The 27722-nt window shown below is 44.9% G+C and overlaps 1 protein-coding gene across 1 annotated transcript; it reads right to left on the bottom strand.

The window, feature by feature from the left end:
- Window positions 1-2842: 2842 nt before the first annotated feature.
- PLPP6 (phospholipid phosphatase 6) lies at window positions 2843-9294 on the bottom strand. Its single transcript, XM_056845245.1, has 2 exons — window positions 8869-9294; window positions 2843-3220 (listed from the first exon to the last, which is right to left on the bottom strand). The coding sequence occupies exons 1-2, from the start codon at window positions 9281-9283 to the stop codon at window positions 2853-2855; spliced, it is 783 nt and encodes a 260-aa protein (XP_056701223.1). The 5' UTR covers window positions 9284-9294; the 3' UTR covers window positions 2843-2852.
- Between the last annotated feature and the right edge of the window lie 18428 nt (window positions 9295-27722).

The following is a 27722-nucleotide window of genomic DNA, read 5'->3' as shown; positions in this document are numbered from 1 at the left end:
TAAATAAAATTAACTGTTCTATGGAAAGAAAGGTTCTTTTTTCGACAGGAGAAGGTAAGTGAGGCAGAATAGCTTAGATATTTAAGCTATTCTGCCGCACTTTTCATCTCCTCTCAGAAAAAAAGAATATTTGCATAGAACAGTTCATACGTGTGTGTTAAGTGCCACCAGGTCGCCTCCGACTCATGGCAACCCTATGAATCAATGTCCTCCAAAACATCCTAACTTTGACAGCCTTGCTCAGATCTTGCAAATTGAGGGCTGTGGCTTCCTTTATTGGGTCAGTCCATCTCTTGTTGGGTCTTCCTCTTTTCCTGCTGCCCTCAACCTTTCCTAGCATGAGTGTCTTTTCCAGTGACTCATCTTCTCATAATGTGACCAAAATACGATAGCCTCAGTTCAGTCATTTTAGCTTCTAGGGTCAGTTCAGGCTTGATTTGATCTAGAACCCACTGATTTGTTTTTTTGGCAGTTCCCGGTATCCGTAACACTCTCCTCCAACACCACATTTCAAAGGAATCTACTTCCTATCAGCTTTCTTCAATGTCCAGCTTTCACACCCATACATAGTAATAGGGAATACAATGGCATGAATTAACTTAATCTTGGTGGCCAGTGACACATCCTTACACCTCAGAATCTTTTCTAGCTCCTTCATGGCTATTCATACAGTTCATACCTGTATTAAATGACTTCTGCAAGCTATCACATTTCTTTCGTGCCATCAAAATACTGTAAAGGCACATGAAAACAAACAGCAAACGGGCATTTCAGTTCCTCACCTTGCTCCCACTGCATACTTTGAAGGGCCACCCATTTGATACTCATAACCAAAGCTGCATCTAAAAACCATACCATAAATATTGCATTGCAACTAATGGCAAATAGGAGCTCCTGACAGCTACTAAAAAGGATACCAAATGTTAAATTATCAGGCTTCCCTACACGCACTCTCGGTCAGACATGCATTGTGAGTTCTGGGTTGGGAACTTAATTCCCAGAAGTGTGAGGGCCCGCTTCAGATCAGGACTGTGGTACGTGGGGAGAAGGGGCTTAGACCTCTCCCCCCATGCCATTTTCCCCACATGAAACAGCCTGAAAGCGCCACTATTTGCCCTGTTGGGGCATGCACATATACTGATATGAAAAATAGTATGGGGGGGAGGTATAAACCCCTTGTCCCCAAGCACCATAGTCCTGATCCGAATCAGACCCCTACACACCTGGGAATTAAGTCACCATTCATGGACCTTTCAATGCTCATAAAGCTGCCTTATACTGATTCAGACCATCAGTCCATCCAGGTGAGTACTGTCTGCTCAGACTGGCAGAGGCTCTCCAGAGTCTCAGGCAGAGGTCTTTCACATCACCTACTGGCTGATCCTTCTAACTGGAGATGCTGGGAGCTGAACCTGGGACCTTCTGCATGCCAAGCAGATGCCCTAAGTCACGGCTGTTCCCTTTGCTGTTTGTGCGTATCCAGGGAAAGCAGAAGGAAACCCCTTAGGGAATTGCCAATATTTAAATGATTGTTTTTGGTCCTACACATTAAAATGGTTGAGCAAAACAAAAATACAAAAAATATGATGTGAAAGTTTCTCTGCCAGCTCACAGTCGAGGTATAATATGGAAAGGGGGAAGAGGGTCAAACAAAATATTTGCTTTCAGAATTATTAGTGAAACAGGGCTATTTACATTAGAGGTGTGTTTATTGCCAGTTTCCCCACTTAGAAATTAGCTTCTGCATGGTAATGCTGGTCTACACATTTCTCAGCCCGAATAACGTAACTGGTTTCTATGGTCTAGATGCCTTTTCTACTTTACCGGTAATTTCTTTTTCTATTTGCCAGCTTGGAAAAAAAATATCCTGAGGTACCTCTGGGTGCAAAAGCTTGCAGCTCTATTTCTCCTGCTTAACGTGTCTCTAGTTATTCTATGCCAGTTTATATATCTTATTTAAACAATATTGTTTGGGCAAGTTACAGCTCTGTTAGAGCTCTCTCAGCTCCGCCTACCTCACAGGGTGTCTGTTGTGGGGAGGGGAAGGAAAGGTGATTGTAAGCCGGATTGAGTCTCCCTTAAGTGGTAGAGAAAGTCGGCATATAAAAACCAACTCTTCTTTTTCTTCTTCTTCTTCTTATTATTAATGGAAGACCTGTTACAAGAAACCTGCATGACTGAAACCACTGAAGAAGGCAGAGAAGAGCCAAGTCCAGGACAGATCTGCAAATCGAAGTTTGAAAACTCAGAGAACAGAGGGACCGGGGAAGCTCCCTACATGTCAAAGTCCATCATGCAATCAAGTGAAGACAGCCACAGGATATGGTATCATTTCAATGTCAAAAGCAAGCTAAAAAGCAAAAGCAAGCTATCAGCACCGTTTGGAATGCACACAGCACATGCAAACAGTTGGCGAAACATCTAGCGTACAACCATTGTACATTAAAAAAAAAATTCCCACCTGCCACTTCTGGGACAGCCTACCAATGTTCATGCTACAGACACGCTGTGTATTGGCCAGTTCACAGGGACTGCCGCTAGTCACAAATCCCCCCGAAACATAAGTATCGTACAACAGGCTATTGAGCTCCAGAGGTGCTTTAAAGTTCTAGTATTGCATGGCCTGGAAAGTTTTATTACTGGAGTGTTTGTGCTGCTTAATGGGTTGATTCAGAGAACAACATGGCACCGATTAATTCTTCCAAGAAGTAGCGCATGTGCCCTTTGGAATGAATTTTGCTGGTCTTGCCCCATGCCTGAGCCCATGAAGCTTGATGTTGTATTTATTTCTCCCTTTGCAGTTTGTGCTACAGGCAACCCAATGACCCACGGGCTGGCTCCGTTCAGAATAGTCAACTCCACGCTGTAAAGAGCACAGGAGCACTGAGGGGCGACAGCCAGAAGTATTCCACCACGCTGTACTGCATGTAGCCCATGACTAGCCCAAACAGCACATCGGTCACGTTGTGCCTGCCCAGCATGACTCGGGAAATCCCCACAATGAAGGCCCACAGAACCACCAGGACTCGAAGAGGGATGGCCAGGATCAGGTGGTGGAGAACGAACCGGCAAACCATGGCTGCTCTGGTTGCGTGGCCCGACGGGAAGGAGTACCTGTCCACAGAGATGGTGGCGAACATGTCCATCTTGTTGTGAGTGGGGCGCCGCCTTCTGACCAGTCCTTTCACTAGCGCCACCAAAACAAGGTCAAGCACCAGAGCTGGGAGACAATGAATTAAAAAAGGAGACATTTTTTTAAAAAAGGAGGAACGCTATAAACCGCAAGACTTACATGTATACGGTGCCACCCTAAGCGGGGTTACACCCTTTTAAGGCCATCGAGTCATTCGGCTTAGAAGGGTGAAACTGCTTAGGATTAGGGATGCCAGCCTCCAGGTGATACCCGGGGATCCCCTGGAATTACAGCTCATCTCCAGACTACATAGATCAGTTCTTCTGGAGAAAACAGATACTTTAGAGGGAGGACAAGGAGAAGAGCTGGCTTTTATATGATGACTTTCTCTACCACTTAAGGAAGAATCAAACCTTCCCTTCCCATCCCCACAACAGACACCCTGTGAGGTAGGTGGGGTTGAGAGAGCTCTAAGAGAGCTGTGACTAGCCCAAGGTCACCCAGATGGCTTCGTGTGTAGGAGTGAGGAAACCAACCCAATTCACCAGAGTAGCCTCCGCCGCTCATGTGGAGGAGTAGGGAATCAAACGCGGTTCTCCAGATCAGAGTCCTCCGCTCTTAACCACTACACCACGCTGGCTCTCTATGGCATTGAACCCCACTGAGGGCCCTGTCCTCCCCAGGTTCCACCCCCAAATCTCCAGTGTTTCCCAACCTGGATATGGCAACCCTATCCCCCCCATCTCCTGCCAGGGGGGATCTGACAACCCTACTTAGGATGGCACCATAAGAAATGTATTGTAGACCGAACCGTAAGCTAACTACAACTGTTAGACATAGGCATATAGTTTAATACGGTCCAAGACCAACAATAAAAACTTTCACATTCAATAAAAACTTTTACAAACTACAGCTGTTAAGATACAAGGAAGTTCTTGCCTATGAAAGCTCAGAGTACTTTAAATTGATTAGCATTTAAGGATTCATGGTAACTGTCATCACACTACAAATCTAAATTCACCAAGCAGCCTGTTATCAGTAAACAGTAAACAGTACCTTTATTGGCATTAACAATAGGAAAACAGAACAAAGAAACAGCTAGATATAAAACTAAAAACAAAGAATTACACATTTCATCAATAATTACATTATAAAACCATTAATAATGAGCTCCCCTCCTCCTTCAAAACCTTGGCCAAAAATTCAGCTACCTGGTTGGTAACTTCAGGACAATTATCAGCAAGTAAATAATCTATATCTCCGGGAAACACTGCATTAGTGAATTGGGGAAGCGAACCAATTAAACCAAACCGAAGCGGTGTGAAAAGTGGACAATATAAGAGAACATGATGTATTGTTGGTTTTCGTAGGTTATCCGGGCTGTGTAACCGTGGTCTTGGTATTTTCTTTCCTGACCTTTCGCCAGCAGCTGTGGCCAGCATCTTCAGAGGAGTAACACTGAAGAACAGTGTCTCTCAGTGTCAAGTGTGTAGGAAGAGTAATATATAGTCAGAAAGGGGTTGGGTTTGAGCTGAATCATTGTCCTGCAAAAAGTAACAAAAAGTAATGTACTAACCATTGTCCTGTAAGTATCAAGATAATGTGCTAATGAGGGTGTGGTATGTTAATATGGAACCATTGTATCCTGAAGTGATCTGTTAATGTGTGAAATCCAAAGCTAATCTGCATGGCTATTGTTGACTGTAGTCTTTGTTAGTCTGGAGGTTTTCAAGACTATATATTACTCTTCCTACACACTTGACACTGAGAGACACTGTCCTTCAGTGTTACTCCTCTGAAGATGCCGGCCACAGCTGCTGGCGAAACGTCAGGAAAGAAAATACCAAGACCACGGTTACACAGCCCGGATAACCTACGAGAACCAATGAACTCTGACCGTGAAAGCCTTCGACAATATTATGATGTATTGTGTCGGGTTCTTTACATTGACACCTACAGCATCTTGCTTCTCGTGGAATTCCCTTATATCTACCATTAACAACAGCTGAAGGAAATATGTTAAATCTGGCCATCAAAAATGCTCTACGATGAGCGGGTATAATTAAGTTAAAAAAATACTGAGCCATAGTTTGTTTGGTAAGAGAGGTCTAAAAAACGTGGAGAACAGATACCTTCTGCACCGGCTTTTATTGATTGGGAGTCAATGTCCCATATCCTTTTTTGAATTGACCTAAATATATAGATTTCACTAGAGTTGGACAAAGAATCAAGATCGATCCCGAGTGATCCAATTTTATTTAAAATAAGTTGGGACAAATGGGTCAGTATGTAAAACTGCAATCAGACTATTTGGGGGGCATCAAAAATAAAGGTGTAACCAGTATTTAATAACAGTAATCCAAGCACCAGATTCTATCGTGTGAAGTCCCAGCTCAGCACACAAAGAAAAATAGCTAACTGAGTTTGTGACGCCAAGAATACGCCTCAAAAAGACTGCCCTAACTCGCTCCACAACTTCATTAAAACCCTGGATCCATACTGGGATTCCATACAAAAGTTGCGGAATCACCGTAGCTTGGAAAATCTGTAAGGCGGCCGGAACAAAATGGTTACCCTTCTTAAAATGAAAATGAGATATTGCAGCCATCTTATATTTTGCCAAAGAAAAGGGATTGATTACGATGTGCAGTCCAAAAGGATCCCCAAATATTTGAAAGTTTTTACTTGTTCTATTTCTCTTCCCTCAATTTTCCAGATTGCTTCCATGACTTAGAAAATGTCAAAATTTTAGTCTTATCGAAATTAATAGATAAGGAATTCCAATTACAAAATAAAATAAAAAATGATAACAAGTGCTTTAGTCCCACCTTTGAGAGGGAAAGGACTGCTGCATCATCTGCATATAATATAACAGAGACTCTCTCAGAACTTAGCTTGGGAGCGTGGCCATCAGTGTTAGCCAAAAAGGCGAGGAGATCTGAGATGAATAAATTAAATAAAGATGGTGCCAGTACACAGCCTTGCTTTACGCCCTTTGTCACCGAAATTTTTTGAGTTAGAAGACCTCTATCATCAAATCTGACTTGGCAGGTATTAGATGAATGGAGGTTACATAAAAAAAACAAAAGACGTTGGTCACCCAGCAGTCACAATTCTTCGACCCCAAGAGGACTGAAGCATCGGATGACCATATGCATCAAACAATAAGCCAAGGCCTAGATATTCTATTTATTTCCAGAATTTATACATTGCATTTCCAGAAACTTGCTCTGGTCAGCTCACAAAGTGAAAAACAATACAACATAATCGTTTGTAAAAAGACGAGTTATTAATATTAACGGGCCAATAAAAAAAACCATCCGGGGTGCAGAAACAGCATAAAACAATATTCGGCAGATTAAAATGATAAGACAAAAAACAGCCCTTAGGAAAGCAGCAGTACGTAAAAAACAACTACAAGAGATGGAACCCCTCAATTACATGTTCTACCCTGATGCCTTATATCAAGGCAGAGGACATCCCAAAGGCGAAGTGGTTTTATGTTTTTAGTGTATTTTATTTGATGTGTTTTATCTATGTTCGTAAGCCATCTTGAGCTTCGAAAGGAAGAAAGGCGGGTAATAAATGTTAATAATTAAACAAATAGAAGTGCCACCACTGAAAAGGCCCTGTCTCGGATTGCCTACTACCTTTGCAGGCGGGGCCCTAAACCGTTAAGGCCTTCAAGGCCCAACACTTTGAATTATGCCCAAAGAACACTGTGTTCCAATCAGTCCGAGCAAGTTTGGCGCCCAGGATATTATTGAAAAACCATAAGGCATAACTTCAGGACAAGCAACATCACAAAAAGTCCGCATTACTCTCAAATTCTCTAGTAGCCCCATCTTCTAACCCCATTCCCAGTTCACCAGTACCCGGTTCCATCTTTTGTGTAATACAGCCTGCTACTTCATCAAGCCTTTCTCCCTAGAAACATTTTTTATTACCAGTTCTATATATTGATCAACCTTTACTCCAAATTTATATATGACGGCCATACCAGCTCCCCAGCGCTTCTACCAAAACAGAAAAATATAGGTAGGAATTAATAGGCGCAGTGATAAAATACAGCCGCTGTTCCAAGAGCTTTTCAGTTACATTCACATTTCCACATAAGACGGGGATAACTTTAAAAACGAGAGCAGGAAAATGGTGCTATGGGAAAGGCAAAAGAAGACTGGCAAAATGCTGACCAGACCCACCGGCAATGGGGTCAGTATGTGAACAATCAACTGGCAGGAAGAATCAAGGCAATTGGAAATGATGATGACAATGAAGAAGATGAAGAAAAAAGAAGATGAAGAGGAGGAGTTGGTTTTTATATGCCGACTTTCTCTACCACTTAAGATATAATCAAAGCGGCAGAATCACCTTCCCTTCCCCTCCCCACAACAAACACCCTGTGAGGTAGGCAGGGCTGAGAGAGTGTGACTAGCCCAAGGTCACCCAGCTGGCTTCATGTGTAGGAGTGGGGAAACAAATCCAGTTCACCAGATTAGCCTCCGCTGCTCATGTGGAGTGGGGAATCAAACCTGTTTCTCCAGATCAGAGTCCACCACTCCAAACTTCTAATAATAATAATAGTAATAATAATGATAATAATAATAATGATATTTTATTTATATCGCACCCTCTCCCGGCAACTCCAGGCTCAAGGTGCCTCACAATATGATTAAAATACATTCCATAAAATATATACCATAATACACTAAAAATACCATTAGTTGTAGCAATGCTGAGATTTACTTAATAGCCAATTCTAGTTGGCAAATAAGTTCCCAGCAGTGAGAGATGTTTCTGCAGTACACACTACTAATCTTATATCACAGAGGGAGTGATGGACCTCAAATTAATAATATAAGCTGAAATAGATCAGGGGAGGGCATAATGGACAGTTGTGGAACAGGAAGGAAAGCAGGGAAAGGAAGATGACGAAAGGGGAAGGGAGGCAGCATCTAGGTAACACCATCACTGCCCTCAACCATAGGCCTGGCAGAACGTCTCTGCCTTACAGGCCCTGCAGAACCCTGCTAGGTCCTGTAGGGCCCGGGTCTCACTAGACCACTGGTTCCCAACCGGGGGTTCGTGGACCCCCAGGGGTCCGCGAGAACTAAATTAAGGTCCACGAAACAAAGTTATAAACCCATAATAAATTAATATTTTCAATTAAAAGGTCTCTATTATAAAATATATATTCAAATATTATTCTAAGTTTAATGTTTAACTAACAGTTATGATTAAAGTTTATTTTCAAATTCTTGGAATTTTTATTTTGAACCTTGGGGTCCCTGCACTGAACAAAAAAGTCCTAATGGTCCCTGGTCAAAAAAAGGTTGGGAACCACTGCACTATACAGAGAGCTCCACCAGGCTGAGGCCAAGACTGAGAAGGCCCTGGTCGAGGACAGCCAGACACTCATGGGGCCAGGGACCTCTAATAGATTAGTGTTTGCCCATCGACGAGCTCTTGGGTCAGACCCTGACCTGGATGGCCCGGGCTAGCCTGATCTTGTCAGATCTCAGAAGCTAAGCAGGGTCGGCCCTGGTTAGTAACTAGATAGGAGACCACCAAGGAATGCCAGGGTTGTTGTGCAGAGGAAGGCAACGGCAAGCCACCTCTTTTAGTCTCTTGCCTTGAAAACCCTACAGCGTTGCCATAGGTCGGCTGTGACCTGACGGCACTTTAGACACACCCTGGCTCAGAAAGAGCAGAGAGAGAGGAATGGGAGCTCTTACCGAAAAGCAGGTTGATCAGCACCTCACGGCCCGCTGAGCTTCCACTCCTGCAGAGCCCGTACAAGGTGCCCGCTAGCCAGGGGATACCGTGTCCCGAGACCTCTATGACCTTCATGAGGGGGCGGGCGCTGCCCCACGAAGAATTCTCTCCAGCGCACACCCCTAGCCGTTTGGAAGCCCAAAGGTCGATGGCCAGCAAGGAGCGCAGGGCAATGCCCATGAAAGACGGATTCAGCTTCATGCAGTCCTCCTCGGGTAGAGCCTGTGGGGTGGCACCGGCGGCTGAGTCCTTGCGACGAGATGGGCTTTCTGGGCACCCCTGGGTCTTCTGATTCATCAGGGATAAGAACTCCAGCCTGCTGCCAGGAGCCCGCCTCTCGCGGCTGCCCTTTGGGCTGTTCTTTGGGCTGGGCATGGTGGCGTTGATCTGCAGGAAAGGGAAAGAAAGCTGTCAAGGGGGGAAAGCAGGTGAACTAACAGATCTACCAAAAGGTAAAGATAGTCCCCTGTGCAAGCATTGGGTCATTCCTGACCCATGGGGTGACGTCACATCCCAACGTTTACTAGGCAGCTTACAAGGTGGTTTGCCAGTGCCTTCCCCAGTCGTCTACACTTTACCCAGCTAGCTGGGTACTCAGTTTACTGACCTCGGAAAGATGGAAGGCTGAGTCAACCTTGAGCCGGCTACCTGAAACTGACCTCCGTTGGGATCGAACTTAGGTCATGATCAGTGCTTTTGACTGCAGTACTGCAGCTTACCACTCTGCGCCTCTGTCAGGCCTGTATCTCAGTTACTTTGTTTTGCTTTCGTTTCTATCGCTGACCTGACTACTGACTAAGCTCAAGGACAAGCCTGCATACCGAAGCCTGTTTGAAGTCCTGGGAACAGCAGCTATGTTTGTGTTCTGTAATCACTTGCAAATATCATAGCCTTTATACTGCTGAGTGTTAGACAGCGAGCTCATTGCTGTCAGCTTTTCTTCATGCTCTGTACTCCTATTTAGACCAAGTAAAACCAGCTTCTTTTGGACCTGGCTGCCTCTGATGTGGTTTGTTTTGGTTCTGATTTAGGCCAAGGGCTCACAGCCTCAGGGCTCTATGCAACACATCAAAGCTTTAGTCACAGCTTTTAAAACCACATCCATGGATTACATAAGACCAGGGTGGACTCAGTTTTACCGGGTATCATCCTGAACGAATGTAACTAGGGTGGATTTGATTTAAATCAAAGTGATGTAACTCACAATTCAAAACCATAGTCAGTAAGACTATATTTAAATCATGGCTGTCTACATATAAACAGCACTTCTCATGATGTTGTTTCATTTGCACCACCAGGCCTTGCATTTCTTTGTTGCAGTGTTTGCATTTTGCAGACATGTTTTTCTTACCCATAGGTAGAGGAACTTCATTAAAATATTCCCAAACTGGGTCTCTTTTACAGGCTGCTGCCTTTATAGGTTTTCTCCTCCATAGAGAGCATAATATGATAAACCTTAGGGTATATACACAAAGATCCCAAGACTTGTGGAGAATTCTGCTCAAAAGGTTTCACTATCATTTTTACTGCTTGCCCCTCCCTCCTCACACTTAGCTCCTTGTGCAGATCTCTTCCACTCCAATCAATCCTCTATTCATTGAACTTCTTGAAACTTAGTACTTAAGAGGTAAGGGGTTGTTTCTGTGTACATAGATTTGCAAAGGAGCAATGGGATTAAGGTCTTTTCCTCACTCTGTATGTTTATTTTATAACATTTTTACCATAAAGAAGAGGCAAGTTATCTCTGCAGACACAAAAATTGCCCAAAATACTCTTACAGAAACCTCTGGAAGAGCACGACGTTGTGAATGGATTAATGGAATTCATTTACCAAAAAATGTAAACATTGGATCAGTATACAACCTCATGCTACATAATTAAAAACAAATCCTTATTTCATGATGAATAACCTTTGGACTATAATGTATCTTAAATAGAAAACTGTCTTTAGATAGATTTTCCCTCAAAACTCATTTTTTAAAAATCTGGTTTATTTAAATTAATCATTGGTTTTTATCCACCCTGAGTAAGTTGTGATCCTTTTCCGCTCCAAATATTGGATTGACAGTTTCGGTTTTCCTATAAACCACCCAATAGGTGGTTTTGGACATGAAGGAACTGAAACGGTGACCTGTATTCTACCACTCCACTAAGAAGAGTTTGAGGTTTTGGTCTACCCTAAGCAGCCTTCCTCCAACTTAAGTTGGGAGCCCTCTAGTATGGTGGGAGAAAAAGCTCCCTCTATTTACTTTCTCAAGCTTAAGGAGCTTTCCTTCATGGAAAGCTCCTTAAGCTTGAGAAAGTAAGTAGAGAGAGCTTTTTCTCCCACAATACTAGAGGACCCCCAATGGTACTGATGGGTAATAAGTAAAGGAAATACATTAAAACATAGAGCTGGAAAGGACCTCAAGGGTAATCTAGTCCAACCTCCTGCACAACGCAAGAAGTTCACAACTACCTCCCCTGCACACACACCCAGAGACCCCCTGCTTTATACCCAGAGGAAGGCAAAAAACCCTCCAGGATCCCTGGCCAATCTGGCCTGGAGGGAAATTCCTTCCTGACCCCAAAGTAGTGATCGGCATTACCCTGGGCATGTAAGAAAGGGCCACGAGAGCCGAGCACTGACTCATCCCTTCCTGCCCGCCCTCTCATGATCTGCCTAAGTTCACAGAATTAGCATTGCTGTCAGATGGCCATCTAGCCTCCACTTAAAAACCATTACAGGAGAGCCCACCACCTCCCGAGGAAGACTGTTCCACTGAGGAACCGCTCTGTCAGGAAGTTCTTCCTAATGTTTAGCCAAAAACTCTTTTGATTTATAATTTCAACCTGTTGGTTCCGGTCTGACCTTCTGGGGTGACAGAAAACAAGAAGATGAAAGGGAATATTTATTTTCTCAATGGGTAATTAGAGTGCAGAATTCACTGCTCATGGAGGGAGTGGTCACCATGAGCACAGATGGCTTTAAAAGGGAGTTAGACAAATTCATATATTTTAGTAACCTGCTTAAAATTATTAAGGAGGGAGGGAGGGAGAGGGAGAGAAAGAGATTGATTCTTGGAGGGGAGGGTCCAATAGTGGCTACTAGCCATGGTGAGTAAAGGAAATCTCCATATACAGAAGGCAGTATAAACCTCAGAAAACTAGTGCTAGGAGGTAACATCAGGGGAAGGGCTTACTCTATATGCCCTGTTTGTCAGCCTTTTAGGGCAACTGGTTGGCCACTGTGTGAAACAGGATGCTGAGCTAGAGTGACCACTAGTCTGATCCAGCAGGGCTCTTCCTATGTTCTTATGATCCTCCTCTAGCCTAAAGTTGGACACAGCCCAGTATTCCCTACTTTCTGCAACTGCATCTCACAAAGACAGAATTTGGTATGAAAGCACAGAATTCATAGAATCATAGAGTTGGAAGGGGCCATACAGGCTGTCTACAACCCTCTGCTCAATGCAGGATCAGCCTAGAGCATCCCTGCTAAGAGTTTGGCAGGCCACTGCTTGAAGACTGCCAGAGAGGGGGAGCTCACCACCTTCCTAGGTAGCCGATTCCACTGCTGAACTACCCTCACTGTAAAAGTTTCCCCCCTAATATCCAGACGGTCCCTTTCTGTCCATAATTTAAATCCATTATTGTGAGTCCTATCCTCTGCAGCCAGCAGGAACAGCTCTCTGCCCTCCTGTAAGTGACAGCCCTTCAAATACTTAAGAGAGCCATCATGTCTCCCCTCAACCACCTCTTCTCCAGACTAAACATTCCCAACTCCCTCAGCCTTTCCTCGTCTCCAGGCCCCTGATCATCCTCGTCACTCTCCTTGGCACCAGCTCCATTCTGTTCACGTCCTTTTTGAAGTGAACATGCTGAGAATTTCAACACTTTCGAAAAAACAAGCCTCTAGTCCTTTGCCAGCAAAGATCAGCTTAAAAGCCCGTGAGCAACGCCTGATAAAAATCTTAGAAGCTTGACGGGGCGGGAAAACTGGGAAGGATATCTAGGCATCAGCGGGAACACCTGAAACAGCTTAAGTCTGTTACAATTTCCGCCCAGACAGAAGCAGAGCCATGCAAATGTTTTATTTGTTTATTTTAAACATTTATATGCAACCTTTCCAGGCAAAGAGCATCCCCAAGGTGACAAACACTAAGAACATTTACAACAGGGTTTGAAATATTCGCACAACTCAGTAAAACATAAAAACAGACAAACACAACACAACCAGGGAGGAGTGCCAGTGAGAGTTACTGGAGAAGGCCAAACAAAACAAAGAAGCAGTATAAGATGACACATATGAAGTTGCCTGACACGGAATCAGACCCTGGGTCCATCAAAGTCAGTACTGTCCACTCAGAACGGCAGCGGTTCTCCAGGGTCTCAGGCAGAGGTCTTTCACATCACCTACTCACCTAGTCTCTTTAATTGGAGATGATGGGGATTGAACCTGGGACCTTCTGCATGCCAAGCAGATGCTCTGCCACTGAGCCACGGCCCCTCCCCCACAACGACAGAGGGGGGACCAATGAATCTCCCTGGGGAGGGGGAATCCAAAGTTTCGGCACCACGATCAAGAAGGCCCTCTCTCGGGTTGCCATCCATCTAGCCTCATGTGGCAGCGGCGCATGGAGCAGCACCTCTGAAGATGACTGTGGTGGACAGCCAGCTTCATATGGGAGGAGGCAGCCCTTCAGGTACGCTGGCCCCAAATCATACAGGGCTTTAAAGGTCAATACCAGCACCCTGAATAGGGCCCACAAGTAATTTTGGAGGCAGCGTACATGGAACAAGACTGGAGCAATACAGTCCCTACAACCCACTCCGGTCAACATTCCGGCTGCAGTTCTCTGTGCTAACTGTAGCTTCTGGACTAGTCTTCAAGGGCAGCCCCACAAAGAGCGCACTGCTGTAATCTAATCCAGATGTTACCAAGGCATGCACCACAAGGGCCAAATCTTTTCTTTTTTTAAAAAAAAATTTTTTTTAATTAATTTTCAGGTATATAGTAAACAACCAGTTAACAACATTGTAGAATGAATCATAAAATGAGAAAAGAAAAAAAATCCTTAAATTGTTGTTAAAAGTATAGATTAATAAATTGTATATTAACTTCCCCACCACCTCCTTCTACCTCGAAATAAATTCATATATTCTATCGTTTATAGTTCTGACCCTAATATTCATCATAAACATCTAAACTACAACCAATATTTCTATAATATATCAGCTTTCCATTTATCCAGTTGTAGAATTAGTACATAACGGATCAGATCAAAGAATATCCTTCCATTTTCCCCAGTTGCAATTCTTGCTCGCAGTAAACCTTCCAAGCCTCCCATTCTCCCATAAATTGCACATTATCTTTTTGGCTTATCATTGCAGTCAATTTCGCCATCTCTACCAGTTCTAACATTTTTAATATCCAGTCTTTTTTCTCTGGAATGTCCATCGATTTCCATTTAGCTGTATAAAGCAATCTTGCAGCCGTGGTGGAATAAATCAAAAATGTTCTTTGAGTTAAGATATTGTCTGGTATCATGCTAAGTAACATAATCTCTGATGTTTTGGGTATGTTATTTTGAACAATCAATCTTATCTCGTTGTATATCATATCCCAAAAGTTTTTAGTTTTATCACATGACCACCACATATGATAAAATGAACCAATTTCTGTATTACATTTCCAGCATTTAGGGGACATGTTATAAATCTTCGCCATCTTCTTAGGTGTTAAATACCACCTATACATCATTTTGTAGACATTTTCCCTCATTGATTGAGCATAGATACCTTTTAAGTCTCGAGTCCACAGTCTTTCCCACTTATTCAATGGAATATTGTGACCCAAAGTTTGTGAAGGGCCAAATCTTTTCTGCCCTGGACAGACTGCAGCTGGCTCACAAGCCAAAACTGGTGAAAAGCAGTCCTGGCCATGGCTGCCACCCATTTATCCCCATAGGAGCACCTCCAAGGTATGAATCTGCTCCTTTAGGGGAAGTGCAACTCTATCTAGAACAAGAAATATCCTACTTCCTGGATCCAACCTTCCCCCTACATAAGGTTGCCAGGTCCCTATGTAGGGGGAGGTTGCTACCAGTGGGAGGTTTTTGGGGCGGAGCCTGAGGAGGGCAGGGTTTGGGGAGGGACTTCAATGCCATAGAGGCCAATTGCCAAAGTGGCCATTTTCTCCAGGTGAACTGATCTCTGTCGGCTGGAGATCAGTTGTAATAGCAGGAGATCTCCAGCTAGTACCTGGAGGTTATCAAAAGCAAACAGCAATTACGGCCATAACATAAAGCAATTGCTTAAAAGCTGAAGGTCCTAACCAAGACCAACAATTTAATATGCCCAAAGTACATGTTACCACAATACAGTGTCTAAATATATAAAGAATCCTATCTACCCACAAACCACAAATTGTATCCACAATGAATTCAGAGTAAATTCTGGCATTCGGAGTTCTACAGCAGCAGAATTCACAGTTCTTAAAGAGACAGTCTGAACTTTTTTCAAATAGATGCTAAACGGCTTGTCATGAATACAATCCACATACCAGTTCAATGCCAAATCATTTACGTGGTGAGCCAATTCGATGCCAGAACATTTATGTTGCGAGATAGGAGACCGATATATCCTATTCCAAAGTAAATTTCTTCGGTCGCATTCCAAAAGTGAAATTGGCAAAGATCGCTGCTACACTGTTACAGGCGATGATTCAAACAGCATCCATGTTTCCAGCCGCTTGTAATAATTCTGCAGGTTTATGTAATAGCAGATCTCCAGCCAGTACCTGGAGGTTGGCAACCCTACCCCTATAAGAAGCACCTTTGTTTTGTCAAGATTCAGTTTCACTTTTTTTTAGCCCTCGTCCATTCAAAAACTCCCTCCGGGCACTTGTTCACAATTTCCACAGCTTCCCTGGGATCCGTTGGAAGAGCAACATAGAGCTGAGAGTCATCAGCATATTGGTGGCAACTCAGCCAACATCTCCAGGTGACCTCTCCCAGTGGCTTCACACAGACAGTGAAAAGCACTGGGGACACGATCGAACCATAGGGCAGAAGCCAAGGGGCACAGCAGCAGCACCTACACTCAAGGTGTCAAGGGACCTAAAAACCAAGGCCCCAGTCAGGGGCAGGTCAAGCAAGACTGAAGTGTGAATCCTCATAACCCAGGGTAGCGTTACCACCAGCCTCTTTTTACCCAGCCAGCCAGAGACCAAGGGACAAAGCCTCTAGCCCTCAAATCAAGAAAGTCACTCTTGCAAGGTAGGACGCTTACAACGGGAGTTCCAGAAATCAATTTATCTGGTGGCTGTAGCCAACGAGGGCTAAAGTACTGGATTCAGACTGAAGCCTCCTGAATTCAAGAACACCACAAAACATAAGTAAAGTGTTTTATTATAAAAATCGTGCAGGAATAAAAGAGCAGCGAACTGTGAGGATAAAAAAGAACAAAACTATAAGCCTAAAGTAAGCTTAAGCTACAAGCCTAAACAGTTACAAGCATTAGTTCAAGATTCAGATGATACCCGTAAGACTGAGTCCAATAGGATTCCAAACTCCAAGACAAGGGGGGTTACCGCACTTGTATTCCCAGCGATGTATTAAGAGTTTGAAAATGTTATAAAAAATACTGTTCGCACTTTCTATATATTCCCACCGATGTATTAAGAGTTTGAAAACGTTATAAAAATACTGTTCGCTCTTTGTTTGGCCCCTTTAGCTGTGAAGATGTCTTCCAACCATTTATAAGCCGTGGTATCCAAAAACCCTTTTAAAGCGATGTTTTTTATAACATTTTCAAACTCTTAATACAACGCTGGGAATACAAACTGCGGTAACCCCCAAGGTTTTCAGTCAGTATGACCCACACAAAATCAAGAAGTGTCCCAAGGTCAGACATAATCCATACTCAGGGCAAAACTAAGGCATGGATCACTGTGGCTAGGTCTGACTGACCTAGGAACAGACGCTGTTGATGCACAAGCCGAAGCTGGGCAAAAGCACTCCGTGCCACCGTAGCCACCTGTCTTTCAAAGGTGACTGCTGTGTTGTGTAGCACTGCCAAGCTGTGAATCTGGTTTTTCAAGGGGAGTATGACCCCATCCAAGACAGGAGAGATCTGAAGGCCCTGGTCTGTCTTTCTACTATTTATTTATTTAAATATTCATTCTTTTATTATTATTATTATTTTATTCATATTCCCCCAAAGCGGGGCTCAGGGCTGCTAACAACAAATGTAAAAATACAACAGTTTTAAAACATCCCATCCTTAAATCATATAAGTCTAAAGCCCCAATAAACCATCTAATAAACCTTAAGTGGCAAGCTCTCCTTCCCTGGAGGTTTTTAAGAAGAGGTTGGATGGCCATCTGTCAGCAAAGCTGATTCTATGACCTTAGGCAGATCAGGAGAAGGAGGGTATCTTGGCCATCTTCTGGGCATGGAGTGGGGGTCACTGGGGGGGAGGTAGTTGTGAATTTCCTGCATTGTGTAGGGGGTTGGACTAGATGTCCCTGGTGGTCCCTTCCAACTCTATGATTCTGTGGTGACACCACAGCCCAAATCTCCTCTCCCAGCAGCTTCATTTATATATTAAATAGCATGGGGGATAAAATCAAACTCTGCGGAACCCCACAACTCAGGTCAACAGCCATGAGGCAGAGAAAAATTCCCCACCACCACCTTCTGAGACCGTCCCTCCCCAAGATAGGACCACAAGCCACCATAACACAGTGACCCTTAGTCTCAGTGCCAAGAGGAGACTCAGTAGGACACTGTGGTCAATAGTATCAAAGGCCATTGAGAGACTCAGCAGAACTAGCAGGTTCACATTACCTCTAGCTAGTTCTCAAAAGAGGCCATCAACCAAGAAGAGTGGGTTTTTTATATCTCGACTTTCTCTACCACTTAAAGAAGAATCAAACCTGCTTACAATCACCTCCCCTTCCCACAACAGACACCCTGTGAGGTAGGTGGGGCTGAGAGAGCTGTGACTAGCCCAAGGTCACCCAGTTGGCTTCGTGTATAGGAGTGGGGAAACAAATCCAGTTCACAAGATTAGCCTCCGCCACTCATGTGGAGCCTCTGTTCCAAATCTCTCCGAAGCCAGATTGAAGTCTGGGGAAGGGCCGTAGCTCAGCTGCTTGGCATGCAGAAGGTCCCAGGTTTAATCCCCGGCATCTCCAGTTAAAGGGACCAGGCAAGTGGGTGATGGGAAAGACCTCTGCCTGAGACCCTGGAGAGCCGCTGCCGGTCTGAGTAGACAATGCTGACTTTGATGGACCAAGGGTCTGATTCGGTATTAGGAAGCTTCATGTATTTATGTATTGAAGTGAGTCCAGAAAATTAGTCCCTTCGCAGACATAACCACCTGTCTGGACTCAGGTCCTCCTACAGATTTACTGTGTACAGAAAATATTTTAATAGGTATGTAAATAAAAAGGGGGGGCAATGCTATCTATCGCAAGCAGACTGGTAAGTTCCCACCCCCTATTTAGACTTTAAAAAAACCTTTCCTTTAAAGCGAACACGGCAGAAGGAAATATGCTACAACTGCTAGTCTGGCTTTGTTCTCAAATGCCTTCCTAGACATACACTGAAAGGGCTGTGAGGGCCTCCCTATTCACTCTGCGGGAACTCTCGCCAGATCGCCCAAGGAAGAGCTTGAGCCTCCACCACCCGGCTTCTGTTTCCCACAGATGAGATTTATCTATTGCACTTAGGGTAATACTGTGTTTCCCCGAAAATAAGACACTGTCTTATATTTATTTTTCCTCAAGAAGATACATTATGGCTTATTTTCAGGGGATGTCTTATTTTTATTAAGTATGGTACTTAATAAAATAAAATAAAATTTAAAAAATTTAATAAAATAAAATAAAGGATTGCGTCTGCTCAGCTGGGCTCCTCCCGGTCTTCACGCCGTCCCGTCGGGACCATGTCTTATTTTTGGGGTATGGCTTATATTGCGCAAATGCTTTGAAATGCTGCTACGGCTTATTTTATGGGAATGTCTTATTTTCGGGGAAACAGGGTAGCTGGAGATCTCCTGCTGTTACAACTGATCTCCAAAATCAGTTCGCCTGGAGAAAATGGCCGCTTTGGCAATTGGACTCTATGGCACCGAAGTCCCTCCCCTCCCCAGACCCCGCCCTCCTCAGGCTCCGCCCCCAAAACCTCCCGCCGGTGGCCTAGAGAGACCTGGCAACCCTGGAAACGCCACTCTGCCCGGGAAGCTCGCTGGGTGACCTTGGGCCAGTCTCTCTCTCTCTCTCAGCCTAATCTACCTCGCAGGGCTGTTGCGCTGATTAAGGGGAGGGAAGAGAATGACTGTTGCAAGCCGCTTTGGATCCCCGTTGGGGAGAAAAGCAGGGGATAAGGGTGAAAAGAAAATAAGAATGGGAGGGGGGGGAATACACTAAAACGCACACACAAGGAGCAGGGAACCCTTATTCCTCTCCCAATGGGACTTCTTGAGAGTAAGCTGCAGCATCAGCGCTCCTCCCCTTGCTTCCTGCCCCGGCCGAAGGACGTCCTCCCTTTCACCTGCCTCTGCAGTCGCTTTGAGATGCACGTACCTGCGAAAGGACCAGCGGGCGCCGCGCGCATGCGCGCGCTCATTTCTCTTTCATTACGCCCCCGCTGCCACCCCCGGCCGCCAACCCCCTCCGGGACCCCGTCCACAGCCTCCCTGCCGTTACCTAGCAACCGTTCCGCGTTTCCTTTTCTCTCCCCCTCCCAGGGATTCGGCCAAGCTTCCGCGTCACGTGGAGGGCGGGCGTTCCAACGCGCGCCGGCCACGTGACATTCCTCCAGCCCCTGGCAACGAGGCAAGCGCTGTCAGGCAGGTCCTCGAAGGGTGCTGTATGTCATGTGACTTCTGTCTTTGTGGTTTAGGGGGTTTTCCCCGCCGCAGCTCCCATAAGAACAGAAGAAAGGCCATGCTGCATCACTCCGAGGTCCAGCAGTTCACATAGCGGCCAACCAGGTGCCTCTAGGAAGCCCACAAAAGAGACGACTGCAGCAGCACCATCCTGCCTGTGCTCCACCTCACCTAAGATAATAGGCCTGCTCCTCTATACCAATGGTTCCCAAACTTTCTTGGTTCCACAGACTCAACCCCAGCGCCCCCTCCCCTATTCTATAAAAAGCATTATTCAAAATAGGGCTTTGCATAACTCACTAAAGATAGGGTTACCAACCTCCAGGTACTAGCTGGAGATCTGCTATTACAACTGTACTACTACTACTAGGTACTACTATTACAACTGATCTCCAGCCGATAGAGATCACCTGGAGGAAATGGCCACTTTAGCAATTGGACTCCATGGCATTGAAGTCCCTCCCCAAATCCCGCCCTCCTCAGGCTCCGCCCCAAAATCCTCCCGCTGATGGCAAAGAGGGACCTGGCAACCCTAACTAAAGATCGTAACAATAAAATTTCAAAACAGTAACAATTAATTGCACATCTATTCAAAACCAAATCTAAACTTTTTAGTTGAAATTCAATCAACAAAACTGATGAACTTGATCCAGCGGTACCAGCTCTTCAAAGTCTGGAAAACAATTCTGATAGTTTCCAACAAATTTGCCAGCATGGTGCCATAGCTGGATCTATTCTAAATTAGTGAACAATGCAGTTGAACAATGCTGCCTCTAGCGCCCCCCTGCTGCCCCCCTTGCCTCTTAGTGCCTCCCTAGGTAATCCCACCGCCCCCCAGGGGTGGTACTGCCCACTTTGGGAATCACTGCTCTATACTGTAGAGATGTGTGTGTGTGTTAAGTGTCGTCAAGTTGCTTCCGGCTCATGGCGACCCCATGAATGAAAGTCCTCCAAAATGTCCTATCTTTGACAGCCTTGCTCAGATCTTGCAAATTGAGGGCTGTGGCTTCCTTTATTGAGTCAGTCCATCTCTTGTTGGGTCTTCCTCTTTTCCTGCTGCCCTCAACCTTTCCTAGCATGAGTGTCTTTTCCAGAGACTCTTGTCGTCTCATGATGTGACCAAAATAGCCTCAGTTTAGTCATTTTAGCTTCCTGGGTCAGTTCAGGCTTGATTTGATCTATAACCCACTGATTTGTTTTTTTTTTTGTTTGTTTTTTGGCAGTCCACGATATCCATAACACTCTCCTCCAACACCACATTTCAAAGGAATCTATTTTCTTCCTATCAGCTTTCTTCATTGTCCAGCTCTCACACCCATACATAGTAATAGGAAATACGATGGCATGAATTAATGTAGTCTTGGTGGCCAGTGACACATCCTTACCCTATGATGAGACTGTAGAGATACTCCCATATAAAAAAGCATTTGAATCGTAGAAGTCTGTTTTATGCATTAGTGGAGAGAGATTCCAGACTCACATGTGGCAGAAGACCTCCCACTTATCAGAGGCATCAATATGTCCTCAGTCGGCAATTTCATATAGGGTTGCCAACTCCATGTTGGGAAATTCCTGGAGATTTGGGGGTGAGGCTTGGGGAGGGCAGGGTTTGGAGAGCGGAGGGTCCTGAGTGGGGTATAAGGCCATAGAGCCCACCCTCCAAAGCAGCCGTTTTCTCCAGGGGAACTGCTCCCTGTCGTCTAGAGATCGCTTCTCATTCCGGGAGATCTCCATGCCCCACCTAGAGACTGGCAATCCTACCCGGTGCAAATATTTGGGGCAAAAGACCATGAAATATAGGGGGCTGGGTTAGGATCAAATGTGTGCCAGATCACGGCAGTAGCCCATTTACAAAAATAGGAAAATAGCTAAAATGCTTCAATGTTTCCTGAGCAATGGTCATTATCATTGAGTCAGTCACAGTATCACACTACTCTGGAGCCTTGTAGAGGTATCTTGGTTTGCGTCAGGTGCAGAAAACTGTAGTGGGACTCTTTATCCTGTGAACCACACATGCTTTGGCTGCAGTTTTCTGCCAAAGTAAACAGCTGCAGGGAAATTCTGTAAGGGGGGGGGGAAACCCATTCGAAAAAATTGTGTGTGGGTTTGTTTGCTGCCTTTGTTTGTTCAGATTACACGCGCAGTTCAGATGCTACATAAAACAGTTGAAGAACATTGTGGAAGCAAATTTCAACTTCTACAGAAGGCAGAAAACCAATTAGGGCTCCTGAAGCTTAAGCTGCATTAGTTTCGTAGTAGATCCGCCACTGCTTATAGATTCTACAGACAGACATATTTTTCTGCAAACTAATCTAGCAAAACTTGTTGCTTTTCTTGATCATGAAATTACAATAATGAAAGTCAAATAAGTTATTTAAAAACTAACAAAATAAAACCCCATGAGGCAGTTTTTTCACTCCGTCTCACTGAATTCTACTCCTTACTTCATCCCTATCCCTAGGCTTGCCCACCTCCAAGTACTAGCTGGAGATCTCCTGCTATTAAAACTGATCTCCAGCTGATAGAGATCAGTTCACCTGGAGAAAATGGCCGCTTTGGCCATTGGACTCTATGGCATTGAAGTCCCTCCCCTCCCCAAACCCCGCCCTACTCAGGCTCCACCCCAAAAATCTCCAGCCTATTTGTTAATATGCTAGTGTGACAGGGAGTAATAGTTTATGTAAGTTTTGTGTTTGATTGTTTATATGCTACCTTTAAGAATGAACTATGTGGCATTCTTGGCAAATGGAGATGGCAGCTAGCAGGCTTCAGTTAGGGTTGCCAGGTCCCTCTTTGCCACCAGCGGGAGGTTTTGGGGGTGGAGCCTGAGGAGGACGAGGTTTGGGGAGGAGAGGGACTTCATTGCCATAGAGTCCAGTTGCCAAAGCGGCCATTTTCTCTAGGGGAACTGATCTCTATCGGCTGGAGATGAGTTGAAATAGCAGGACATCTCCAGTTACTACCTGGAAGCTGGCAACCCTAACTTCAGTGCTGAAGTGAATTTGGTTCTGAACGTGTTTTAGTTCAAAAAGTCAACATTTTCTAAAACCTTGCCTTTCCCCCTGACTGGAGTGTAACACCAGCACTTCTTTATAACCCTTGACCCGCTCTCTTTCCAACCCTTACCTGCTCTGACAGAACTGGAGTTACCTGCTGACATAGCTGGACCGCTCTCTCAAGTTTCCACCCTTCAATACTTGCTCCAACCTCCTGCAGATCTGAGCCAACACCACCATCTGCTGGGCATTGGTTACGTGTTGCGTTAGCGCCGCCTGCAATTTCTGTTTCATAGACTTTCACATAATTTACCTGCCTAGTCCCTTTAACTGGAGATGCCGGGGATTGAACCTGGGACCTTCTGCATGCCAAGCAGATGCTCTACCACTGAGCCACAGCCCCTCCCCCAGAGGTAGTTGCTTCAGCCAAGGCCAGAGTATAGAGGCATAGTAAATTGCATAGTAAATTGCCCACCCTAGTGGGCAAATTGCATAGTAAATTGCATAGTAAATTTCCCACCCTAAAGGCAACCCCCCCTCCATATTCTGATCATGGGTCATATGGAAATTTGCGATGTGGGCTTAACATGACTTTGTATGTCTAAGGTAAGGAAAGAATGATGTAAAGAGGAGGAGAACATGATGTTTGTAATGACTGAGATCTTGCAAGTATATAATCGTATGCTGGACTAAAAGTGCCGGCTTCTGCTTTGGACTGGAGCCTGTTATTCAACTCAATAATAAATCTTTAAACCTTCTCCTCCTTGGTGTATTTAATTGGGCCGGGACACCGAGGGACGAATCTGTTGGTTGAAAAACTGTCATCTGCCAACAGATCCACAACCCTAAGCAGTGTCTGTGCCAATCCCTCAAGTTTCCTAGAGTCAGAAAGGACTCCTGGGAGGAAGGGTATATGGGAAAGATCCCCCAGTATCAGTGTCTTCCACTGAGCTATGGCGAGCCCAACCCACTGTTGGTTGACATTGGAATTCAAGTGGATTTTTGACACGTCTTGAGGCAGAAAAGTGTTCGCTACAATAATGAAACAATAAGCCTGGGGGGGGGTGTCCCTGTTTACGGTGGCATTCTTGAACTGCAATAATGCTTGGCCGTCTTTGTTTTCATTGGGTGTCCAAACCCTTTCACATGAGAGGACCGCTCTTCAATACAGCTCTTCAATACAGTTCAATACAGGATAGCTCTTCAGTACTGTTTGGGGAGGGGCCGTGGATGAGTGGTAGAGCATCTGCTTGGCATGTAGAAGGTCCCAGGTTCAATCCCTGCCATCTCCAGTTAAAGGGACTAGGCAAGGAGGTGATGTAAAAGACCTCTGCCTGAGACCCTGGAGAGCCGCTGCCGAGAGGGTTGCCAGGTCCCTCTTTGCCACCGGCGGGAGATTTTGGGGGCGGAGCCTGAGGAGGGCGGGGTTTGGGGAGGGGAGGGACTTCAAAGCCATAGAGTTCAATTGCCTCATGTGTTGTTCAGTGATAAATCTGTAACAAAGGTGTTTCATGCATGGTTGCTTTAACCTCCTGTATTCCCCGTTTCAGCCAAAATCAAATTTTTCAGTATGCACGATATCTCATTCCTTGGAAGCTCAATCCTGTTTTGACACAAAACAAACCCGGCTTTTCCCATTCCTCTTCTGGCCAGAATTAAACCGCTCATCCTGGCTCATTCTGGAGTCACAGAGTGTGCATACTCCGTTCTCGGGTTGAGCTTCCCCGTGCCATCACACCCCACCCTTTTCCAACCTCATCCCTCAAAGCAGCATGCCAATGGTTAAACGGGGGGGGGGGGGACAGAAGATTGGTTTCTCTCACAGCCAATCATGAAGCAGTGTGTAAAGAGGCGGGGATTCAAGTGCTTCCTGCTACCTCAGAGTTCTTTCTGAGTAAAATAAAGGCTTTTTAAAAGCGAGGCTTGGATTTATCCCCCCCTTTCAGGTAGCTCCGTTTTTTGTTTTTTGTTCTTAAAATGCTTTTTTATACAGCAGTTGGGTTTGGGGGGAAGGAAATCTTCTCTCACGGGGAGCACTGTGAAGTAAGCCAATTACAGGGCAGCATTTAAAGGGGTGGGAGTTGATTTGGAGACTTAAAGCTTGGGAGACTGTTTTTCTGTATCCATGGCTCGATTAGTACACAGTTTCATCCCTGATTATTCAAGCCAATGCATACAGTTTCCCCCAACCTGGGTTACTTTAATGTGCGATGAACCCAGGTCCAAGCAGGGAGATCCAACCCATGCATAAAAGACCAAAGAGAAATATAACATTTCTGCTGACCAGCAGAGGGTGGTGTTGAGTAGCAAATCTTCCTTAACAAGATGCCGACATACTTCTGAAACGAAGTTAAATGTTAAATAAAGTTAAACTGACATTAATTTGACAGAGAAAGAAAACCAGAGTCCGGTGGCCCCCTAGAGGCTAAATGAATTTATTCCAGCAATTTGGCAGATACCTTCCAACCTGTCAGATTTTGCCACTAACCAAATATACTGAGCATGCTCAGTAGCAACAACTGAAGCCCCCTACCCTTTTGTTATCCACCACTGGTGTTATAGATTTAACCATCCTACAGAAACCATGGTGAAAATAACTCTAAATTAGGGAGGTGCAGCTAGGAAATGTACAATTTTACACCCAAACAAGGCAGAGGTTTTCTAGACAGGAATAGTACAATATTGTTCATTATGGAAAATCTGCAGCTTGTTCCAAAAGTGGGAAAAATAGAGCATGTTCAGCCTCACCCTCTGTATCCAACACCCTTACATGCCTATCCAAGCTATCAAATTGCAAAACCACACAGAGCTACAAAGTTACCCCAATCCAAAAAGAAAACGTTGATATTTATGATGAAACAGCTCAGAAGGAAAATGAATGCTTTTCCTTTCAGAGGTTAGCCATGCTGGTTTGAAAAAGAAGAGATACTAGCATCTTAGAGACCAACAAGATTTTCAGGGTATAAGCTTTTGTGAGTCTCTCAAAAAAAAAAGTCCTTGAAACATACGCTGAAAATCTAAGGTGCTGCTGGACTCAAAATGGTTAAGAGCGGTGGACTCTAGCGGAATCCCAGTACAATGGGAAATATTATTTATTTATATCCTTTTAAAAATTTTATATCCTGTTCTTCTCCCCAATCGGTAGGGTTGTCAGGTCGCTTGGATTGGTGGGCAATTGCCCATGAATCTGTCAACCAGCTCAGGAGCCCAAGCAGAGTGGAATCTTTTGAAGTTTTTGGGAGGTGCCGGAAGGCCCATTTTATTTACGAGGGCTGTTAATGGGGTTTAAACTGCAGGCATGTTCTTGAGGGGAGGGTAAACGGGGTCTTGTCATGTTTTTGTACAGTTTTAATTTTGGAATTATTTTTAATCTGGGAAAACTAGGGTGGGGTTGGGAGAGCACAATCTCAGATTAAAGTTCCCCAAACACAGCTTTATGGCTTTCACTCCCTCACCTTCTTCTCCCTGCCTTGGCTAGCAATGCATTTCAAGAGGAGACAGACAGGCGCATAGACTTGCAAATCTGAAGCCTTCTAGACAGTTGACAAAGACGGCCCACCAAGTATGATCTATGTGGCACTGGAGTTCTGCGAGTAAGAAGAGGAAGTGAAGGGTCTTTTCAGTGGCTCAGAGACTAGATGTTACTGGAGTTTAAAATGAGGCTGCTGGTGCGGTACTAGAAAGGAAGATCATGTTCTGTCCAATGGCATCCTTTTATAGCACGCCTATAAATAAGTAAGTAGCTCTGAAATAATTGTGGCCATGGTGATGGATGGATGGGGAGCTAGGATGCAGCTGATTCATGCGCCTGCCAAGAATGACTACAGAGAGTCTTCAAGAAGTAGATGCCTAGGGATTGTGTTGCTTCTCCTCAGCCGGGGGTGAAATGTTAACCTTTGAAGAGAACCAGTGATCATCTTAAGAACGTCTTGCTTGGCAGCTGATGTGGTCCAAATGGTCCATTAGGGAGGGGCCGTGGCTCAGTGGTAGAACGTTTGCTTTGCATGCAGGAGGTCCCAGGTTCAACCCCTGGCCTTTCCATTTGAAAGGATCAGGTAGGAGGTGACGGGTAAGACCTCAATCAGAAACGCTGTAGAGTTGGAGCAGACCATCATGACCTGGATTCACATTGGCTCTGGCTCAGTACAAGGCAGCTTCATGAGTTCATGCATAAAGCATAAAAAAATGCAGCATTTGTGGCAAAAGAAATTATAACCTCCCTATAAATGGTTAAAAGGAACCAATAGAGGCTTTAGCTCGATGAGCAAGTGTGGTGTAGTGTTAAGAGGGGTGGTTTGGAGCGGTAGACTCTAATCTGGAGAAGCAGGTTTGTTTCCCCACTCCTCCACAGGAGTGGCAGACACTAATCTGGTGACCCGGGTTCGATTCCCCACTCCTCCCCACATGAAACCAGCTGAGTGACCTTGGCCTAGTCACAGTTCTCTCAAAACTCTCTCAGCCTCACCTACCTCACAGGGTGTCTGTTGTGGGGAGGGGAAGGGATGATGATTGTAAGCCAGTTTGATTCTCCCTTAAGTGGTAGAGAAAGTCGGCATATAAAAACCAACTCTTCTTCTTCAGTGGTAGAGCATCTGTTTGGCATGCAGAAGGTCTCAGGTTCAATCCCCAGCATCTCCAGTGTTGAGACCCAGCATGGTATAGTGGTTAAGAGCAGCAGACTCTAATCTGGAGATCCTGGCTCAATTCCCCACTCCTCCACATGAAGCCTGCTGGGTGGCCTTGGGCTAGTCACAGTTCTCTCCGAACTTTCTCAGCCCATGCCAAGGCAGGCAATGGCAAACCACCTCCGAACGTCTCTTGTCTTGAAAACCCTGCAGGGTAGCCATAAGTCAGCTATGACTTGACGGCACTTTCCACCACCAGTGATTCCCCAGCAGAATTTCATACCCCATAGCTAACCATGTGTTAAAACTCAGAGC

This window comes from Euleptes europaea, chromosome 2, assembly GCF_029931775.1.
Source record: "Euleptes europaea isolate rEulEur1 chromosome 2, rEulEur1.hap1, whole genome shotgun sequence".
In the NCBI taxonomy this organism is placed as follows: domain Eukaryota; kingdom Metazoa; phylum Chordata; class Lepidosauria; order Squamata; family Sphaerodactylidae; genus Euleptes; species Euleptes europaea.
The sequence above is the reverse complement of the archived record's forward strand: the minus strand, read 5'-3'. Positions and strand labels throughout refer to the sequence as shown.

Bases quoted from the DNA above. Each gene is read 5' to 3' on its own strand.
- PLPP6 (XM_056845245.1), bottom strand. From the start codon at position 9,283: ATGCCCAGCCCAAAGAACAGCCCAAAGGGCAGCCGCGAGAGGCGGGCT. The intron at 3,221-8,868 runs GTAAGAGCTCCC...ATTGTCTCCCAG, and splicing joins GCTGATCAACCTGCTTTTCG to CTCTGGTGCTTGACCTTGTT.